Genomic DNA, 7,774 nt, shown 5'->3' with positions numbered 1-7,774 from the left:
CTGGCCTTCTGGATTTTCCAAGGGTTGTCAATACAGAATCCAGTGCTCAAAATCTATTTTTGGGATCAGGTATAGGGGCGGGGATTTCCTTTCAAAATTTTAAAATCCGGGATGGTGCTGGGTGCCCCCCACCCCGCAATGCATAAAAAGATCGTTAGCCAAATAGTTATACTGCCCCGGATTTACGCGGAGAGGAGCGCCGGTGTAATTTTTCCGACTACTACTATATCTACGCGACTCAACCTCTGCTTGGAGAGTATAAACTCCATGCCTGTTGGGAGGAGGGTCGTAACTTACACCTTAAACCTCTAACTCTAAGTCTAACCTGTGCCTTTCCTCTTTGTGTGCCAACTGCAAGCACTAGCCAGAGGATATCACATTGGGCCACGCCAAATGGTGCCAAGAAGTTGTGAATTAGTCCTTGTTAAAATCACTGTACATGATAAGGCCTTCAAGCTAGTGTAACACATGTGTCTGTCCTCAGTTCGTCACGTATGGCGCGAGATACTGAACTTCAGCGAACGCGGAAGTGGAGGGCAGGTGCTTCTAGTTGGGTCAAAATTCGCCGAAGTCAGGGTTCAATAGCCGGGCTATGTTGATCACAAGGTTAACCGTTTTGACGTCAAACGGCCGAACAGGAGCTAAATACCGACACATCAGTGATCGTCAGTGTGCACACACGAGAGCCACTCCTTCTATCGCCTAGGAGATCCCCATTGTTCCACAACTGTGCGTAGGAGTACAGTTTGTAGGTTCGGTTCTTAAGCTTATCGGTTGTTTTCGGAGTGACGTAGGCCGGAAGTGGGCGGGCCGAGGAGGTTGGGTCGCCGCTTTCAGTCCAAATCTGGTCATTTTCTCGCTGAGGTTGCGGGCCGATAGGTAAGTGTCTTATGCTGTAAGAAATTCCGAAACTATGTTCAATAGGCTTATTTTTGGTAGTACTAGTATTGTTTAGAAGTATTACTCACTCACCTGTATGTGACATTTTATAGTATGCCAGTGACTGAAGCCGGACGCTGAGATTTTATTCGCTGGTGATGGTCTCTGAAACGTTACCACTTAAAGCTTGCCCATGGTTGCCCTTTCTTAGATTAGATTTGTGGCTATATTCATGTTTTAAAAACAACGGCTAAAACAGTGTCAGACATATGTTGACCCTTCCGTTGGCCTGGCCATAAAGTTTTGTGCAAGTACCTTCAGATAGATTACGTTCAGTAAAACTGCATGCCCTTGATTCATTAAGACTGTTCATGACTCCCGAGTCTTATTTCCACATGCTGTGATAGGCTATTGATTATTACGTTCGCCAAGAAGGTAGTGTTTTCGGTGGCGTTCGTGTGTGTCACGGTCTCATGATGTCAGTATCTGTGACCAAGATAACTCGAGAATATCTGGGTAAATTCCCTAGCAATTAAGTTTGTTGGCAGATGTTTCAGGAGATCTCAAAATGATTAGATTTTTGACAGGCTTTTTTTTCTTTTACCTTATGACGTTACTTTATAGGCAGCATTTTTCAGAGACGATCATTTAGAAATATGCTTTCGTGAAATTTATGACAGGTGCTAGCTGACCTATCATGAGGTATTCATATAAATGGACAATTAACATTCCACAGAAGTTTACCAATCACTTAGATAGAGAGGTTCTCCGTGTTACACTGTATAAAACATCTTGATGAGAGACACAGTTTTATCAACTTCTAGAGTGTACATGTGGTCGACAAAATAACGTTATACAAGCTAAATCCGTGAACTCGCTTTCCACAATACACTGTAACTCTCACTCTGCTAACGGACACTCAGAATGGTTTGTTTGTAATTAAAGTTCTGATTTATTTTTCTTTCCCCCGTGGCATGATGCTCAAACAAAGATAAGCGATAGTTCTGACAGGAAAGTAAAGACTAATCTAATCTGTCGCCATGTGATATCGGGTGACACGGCAGGTGCGGCGGCATTGTGACGTCACGAGGGTTAATAGGGTTAAATGTTGACCAATGGTAACCACCCTGTGGTGCTACTGGTATTCGCTTCAGACCAGGCGACTCGTCTCGTCAATTTGGCGGGAAAAGTGAAATCCTCCTTTGAATTGTAATAATATGAAACATTCTCTTGTTTATTCAGATAAACAAAGATGTCGTCTGTGAACTGCACTACTTTTCGTCTACTTCTGACACCTACTGCTAACAAACAGCCACTGCCAAGAACCTACCTCGCAGAGTGGAGACTAAAACATCTCATATTTTACACATGTTTACTGGTACGTGTCTTTCTCTTTGTTCTTGTTACACATTTGATTTTCCTATTCAAACACATCTTGTCACGTTGTAATGTCTTCAACACAGAACGCGATCACTACGTGATCACAACAACCTATACAGCTGTTGCATTTGGTATTTGCTGTTGATATGCAGAATCTTAGTAACTTTAACTTACTGAGTTTTCCGGGGGTTTTTTTCTTCTTACAGACTGTAGCTTTCATGCCTGCTGCAGTCAGTGCAGCAAGAACATGTAAGCCGTGGGAGTATCTTGACGGAGGACGCTGTAAAAGTTGTTCTAACCGAGTAAGTACCTACAAAGTCACAAATTGACCTCCCATGCTCCACCCTCCGAATCACTAGCATTACGAAGTCATACCGTAACACTTCAAGGTTAACGCCAGTTCACCTTTATCTGCGGGGTAACCTATATCCATCAAGTAGAGGGTATTCAAAGATATATCAAATCGACGGTCGGTGGTTTCAAACGGCAATATTTTCAAAACATTGCAGTTAAAACCACCGTTCGTCGACCTGATATTTCTAAATACTGATCTTTTAAAGATACCGGATATATAGCTATAGGGTACCCGCGGATAAAGCTGAACTATCGTTATAATCAAGTGTGACATAAAATCATTTTCATTACGTTTTTAATAAAAATGATAATGATTTATTTACTAGTCAATGGCACGATCAAAACTAACAAACTGTCAAACTGTCTTTCTACCGAAGCGCTGTGAGCCTGGCCAGAGACAAGTGGAACCGTGCGGGTCCGGTAAAGATGTGGTGTGTGAAGACTGCGTCCCTCTGGCGGAAGGATACACTTGTCAGAGTGGTGCAGAGCGGACATGTGTGTTATGTGACCGCCAGGGAAAGAAAACCGTCCGACCTTGCGACAGACTTTCACAAACTGTTTGCGGCGGGTGTTTAGAAGGGTAAGTTGATCTTGTACTTGAAACATTTTTGATTGTGCACCTTTAATCTTGATAACTTAATTTTGTATGGTTTTCAAACAGACTGATATTTGTAGAACAGAGTACTAGCATGTCAACCACTTTCCCGATCGCAGTTTCCAACAACAACTCAAAATATAGAGTAATGGACATATGCATGTGACTGACATTAGGCACGTCTCTATCTAATTTTTCAGATACTTTGCGAAAGCCACACCCTGGGGTAAAGTTGATTGCATTCACTGCGACTTCGACAAAGCAAACAGCTCCGACTGCCCTGTAAAGGTCAAAGAAACAGGAAACCAGGGTAAGAGGCATTTGGTTTATTCAAGTTTCTTCCCAAGCATTTTATAAATGGTATAAAAGGTAGTTCCATAGCCCTTGTAATGCCCTAGGGGCAGTGGGTTGTTGATGGATGGACGGATAAATGGACGGACGGACGGACGGATGGATGGATGGATGGATGGATGGATGGATGGATGATTGGATGGATGGATGGATGGATGGATGGATGGATGGATGGACGGATAGATAGATGGACGGATAGATAGATGGATGGATGGATGGATAGATGGATGTACGGATAGATAGATGGACGGATAGATGGATGGATGCATGGACGGATAGATAGATGGACGGATAGATAGATGGATGGATAGATGGATGTACGGATAGATAGATGGACGGATAGATAGACGGATGGATGGATGGATAGATGGATGTACGGATAGATAGACAGATGAATGGATGGATGAACGGATAGATAGATGGATGGATGTATAGATATATAGATGAACGGATGGATGTTGTAACTAACTCGTTGTCTGCCCCCCGTAGATCCGGAAGCATCAGAGGAAGTGTCACAGCAGAAAACCCATCTGCAGTCCCCAGGAATTTACGCCATGGCAGCCGTGAGCGTGGCGTTCGGAGCTGTCATGTTTCTCCTGCTCATCACAGCAGTCATATCAGCCAGACTCGGCCTGTGGCAGAAGATTAAACATCGGCTAAAGAGACGTAACCACACACACCTGTCTACTGACAACTTGGACCCAGAGATCGCCTCAGGTAGGAATAGAGACAAATAGAGCATATTCATTATACAGTGCTTAACTTTCTTCCAACAGAAAGCTTAAATGTAATGTTATACACGAACAAAATTTTCAACGACCACTATCGCCTTCTTCAGGATCAATAATGACCAATCACATCCGAACTATGATAACATATTGTACTATGATTACTGCAGAAGAACAAGGAAATCTTGGTTTTGACAGCTTTTTAAAAAAACACAGATGAGCTTCCATGATAATTACAGCATATTCAAATCGTCATTTCAAGTGTCCTAACTAAAATCATAAAGTGCACGAAGCTGACATTTTGTTTACCACATTTGCAAGTGCCACTACATGTATATGTTATTAATATCATATTCTTTGTTCTGTGCACTGTAGGTACATGTGTAAGTAAGAGTGACGCAGACGAGACCTGTCCAACATCTGGACCCAGCAGTGCTGAGAGACACCGTGAACATACCAACGATGTTGGCTATCATCAGGAGAAGTTTGTTGCACAACCAGCTTCCGCAACCGGTAGGTCACTCATAAACTATATGTGATATTGACATTTCAGTGTATATAAAGCATGGTGTAAGTTTGAATAATGAAGACATTGTTAAGTACTTTATACCACTTTATATTTTGTACTAGTATTCGTTATTGATAAGCCATTGTGGTCTACGAATCTGTGAAATTTACATCTGTGTTCGAGCCCATAACACTGAGGAAGCCACACGGCGAAACATGTTTGTTGTGTACTAGTTCGAATAAGATTCCTATACGGGGAACATGCGGCTCCAGCGTCTTTTCTGAAGATGACTGGCGTAAGTGTGTACAGTTGGCTTGAGGTTGTCCTTCCCCACATACTCTATATCTGTGTTTAACGTTACAGTTTTTTCTCCACAGTTTGCGCAATACCAGACTACCCTTGGCCAGCGCATGAAGACTTCAATGAAAGCACCAACTTGGTGGACAAACCAGACATGTCCAAAGAGCTGGAGGGCACATCTTCTCCCTTCAGGATCACGGACGATGATGAGAGCCCGGTCTTCGTCTTCCCCCAAGTCACGACCAGAAATGTTTCCGAGAGTTCTGATGGTCCCCCGTCCTCACCTGTTGTCGTTTTAGCCGGTATGTTACGTACTGTTGTGCCTTTGTATTGTATCGTCCTATTATCAGTATTGCATAGAATACAGACATAGACAGTCTTTCAAGCCCTAATCTGGGGTTAGTGGCACATAGTAATCTCCAAGCAGATCCTACTGTAGCATAAGATAGTATCAAAAGCTGCCAGAGGAGTGAAGTCGGCTTTAGGAGTGTGTTTTGCAAATTGACATCTCTTGGCTGACTACACTCATTGGCCAGTTTGGTACTATCTTATGCCATCGTGGGATCTGCTTGGAGATTATCACATAGGTCAGCAAGTTTCCTTGCTGCTTCAGTAGCAGGGTATGTTTTTACATTCGAACTACTTCCCCCTTTAACCTCCTCGAACACGGGGTGTCCATTTGCATCTACGCCCCATCCAACAGACGGATACAGCCCCAACCAAAGATGCCCTGCCCAGGATTGAACTGGATTCTCCCACACCAGTTACCAACTAATTGGAACCAGGAGCTCAACTGTGGGGCTGCTAAATTTTTGATATAAATATTGAGAATATTGATAAATGTTTTTTGTTCCATCAGGTCAGACAGCCCAGGTCCATAAGACCACCAAGCGGACACCCGGTAACAATCAGACAGCCAATACCTACAGGACAAAACTTGCAAAATACCTCCAACCTGGATATGGTGGGTATACACATGTACAGTTTCTTTTGAATTGTTTGTAGATGCTGTTAATAGAACAGTGTTCATCTAACGTCACTATATAGCATACTGATTGACATTAACATAGTTAATAAAAACATATCACTGTCCTTTTTAGTTGTATATCTGATAGATTTTATATCATTTCGAAGTTATCATTCATACAAAATTGTTGAAAATGAATACAATACTTTCCCTGTGGCTTGCCCTTACAAATGCAAACAAACGACAATTAACTGATATTTCATGTCTGTTACAGAAATACAGCTGAGAGACGACTGGTTCAACTTTGACCGACAACAGCATCTATCAGCCCAACTGGACCAGATACCCCCCGCAGCTTCCCTACCAAACTGGAGAACGTTTTTTGAGACTCTTGGCCATTTAGAAAAGCTTGATTTAGATTCTGTAAACAATGCTCGTGTAGACAGCCCGACTCTTGCCCTGTTTAAGGTCCTAGAAACTCGGAATGTCGAGAACATGCTGACTATTGGGCACGTGCTAGAGGCTTTAGATAAAACTAAGTTTACTACACTTGTCGACTACCTTTGTGACGAGATCAAAAACACTGACTGTAGTGAGCCCAGTCAAGTATAAGTTAATGGACAGTGTTATACATAGCAATATATAGTCTGTGTAACTCAAACTCCACTATCCAGGGCTGTAGCTGGCCCCTCCCCGCGGCCGGTGGATGTTGGGCGGGCTGCTATAAGCGAGATTTAATCAGGCTAAGCAATATAAGCAGGGCAGATAATGTATTTAACGTTTGTATAAAGCCATAGTCCATTACAGTATTACGTGTACTAGTTGTAAATACTTGTAGTAAACGCGTTTTACAGGACATTGCAATTGACAAAGCAAGTCACTGTTAACTTCTATGATACTATCTCTTTATAAGATGTTGTTAACGTGCCGTTTTAGCCTGTTATGTAATGATGGGTCTGACCTGGTCAGTATTATTGTGAGGCGTTCTTTATCACTGCTTGTATTTGTGTAACACACGACATTCAAAATGTACAGTGTAAAGTTGACTTGTAAATATAGTACATCAAGTATTGTCCATTGGTTTGAAGTTTTACATTTTGTACCTTTCATACACTCTAGAATACACTCTGGTAGTGCGAACAGGGACACATCATCAGTGATGAACATAATATAGTCGATAGACATTAAACCAAACGTGTTGTTATTTTCCTTGTGTTTCCTTATCAGCACCTCATGACAACATATCTAAAGTGTCAGTAGTCTGGTTTGTCGTAAACTCAACTTTACTAAGATCCATCTCTTGTGTAACCGATCTAAGTACCTGACGTCCATTGGCGTTTTAAAATCCTATCGTCATGAAAACAACACTAATTGTAACTTTGACTGTAGATGTTGGGACAGAAAATGTTGCTCTTGTTATTTTTTTGGACCGGTAAGCCCTAAAACACGTGAACGCCTGCCGATGTAATCTGTCAATTTCATTTCTAAATCGGTCCAACATCCGGTCCACTGATTTTTTTCAGGTCCGGTTTTACTGGACCCGGGTCCGACAAGAAAAATTGGTTTTGTACCCGTCCCTATTCCAGAACTTTCCGATTGAACACGTGAATTACACATGGTCAAGAGGGGAATCCCCGTGATCGTGGCGATTGGAAGATATGTATTTGCAAATTTGTATTGACATCGATCCAAACAAAAGTTACAACTGATGC

General features: G+C 42.2%; 1 protein-coding gene across 1 annotated transcript; it reads left to right on the top strand.

The window, feature by feature from the left end:
- The first annotated feature begins 811 nt into the window (after positions 1 to 811).
- Positions 812 to 7,190, top strand: LOC118419952. The gene is made up of 10 exons (XM_035826645.1): positions 812 to 879; positions 2,122 to 2,257; positions 2,466 to 2,561; positions 2,991 to 3,193; positions 3,409 to 3,518; positions 4,049 to 4,276; positions 4,663 to 4,800; positions 5,173 to 5,397; positions 5,955 to 6,059; positions 6,337 to 7,190. Exons 2-10 carry the CDS (start codon positions 2,132 to 2,134, stop codon positions 6,672 to 6,674), a joined length of 1,569 nt encoding a protein of 522 aa, XP_035682538.1. The 5' UTR covers positions 812 to 879; positions 2,122 to 2,131; the 3' UTR covers positions 6,675 to 7,190.
- Positions 7,191 to 7,774: the final 584 nt, after the last annotated feature.

The sequence above is a fragment of the Branchiostoma floridae genome, chromosome 7, assembly GCF_000003815.2.
Source record: "Branchiostoma floridae strain S238N-H82 chromosome 7, Bfl_VNyyK, whole genome shotgun sequence".
NCBI lineage: Eukaryota > Metazoa > Chordata > Leptocardii > Amphioxiformes > Branchiostomatidae > Branchiostoma > Branchiostoma floridae.
The sequence above is the reverse complement of the archived record's forward strand: the minus strand, read 5'-3'. Positions and strand labels throughout refer to the sequence as shown.

Bases quoted from the DNA above. Each gene is read 5' to 3' on its own strand.
- LOC118419952 (XM_035826645.1), top strand. From the start codon at position 2,132: ATGTCGTCTGTGAACTGCACTACTTTTCGTCTACTTCTGACACCTACT. The intron at 3,194-3,408 runs GTAAGTTGATCT...CTAATTTTTCAG, and splicing joins TGCGGCGGGTGTTTAGAAGG to ATACTTTGCGAAAGCCACAC. The intron at 4,277-4,662 runs GTAGGAATAGAG...TGTGCACTGTAG, and splicing joins GGACCCAGAGATCGCCTCAG to GTACATGTGTAAGTAAGAGT.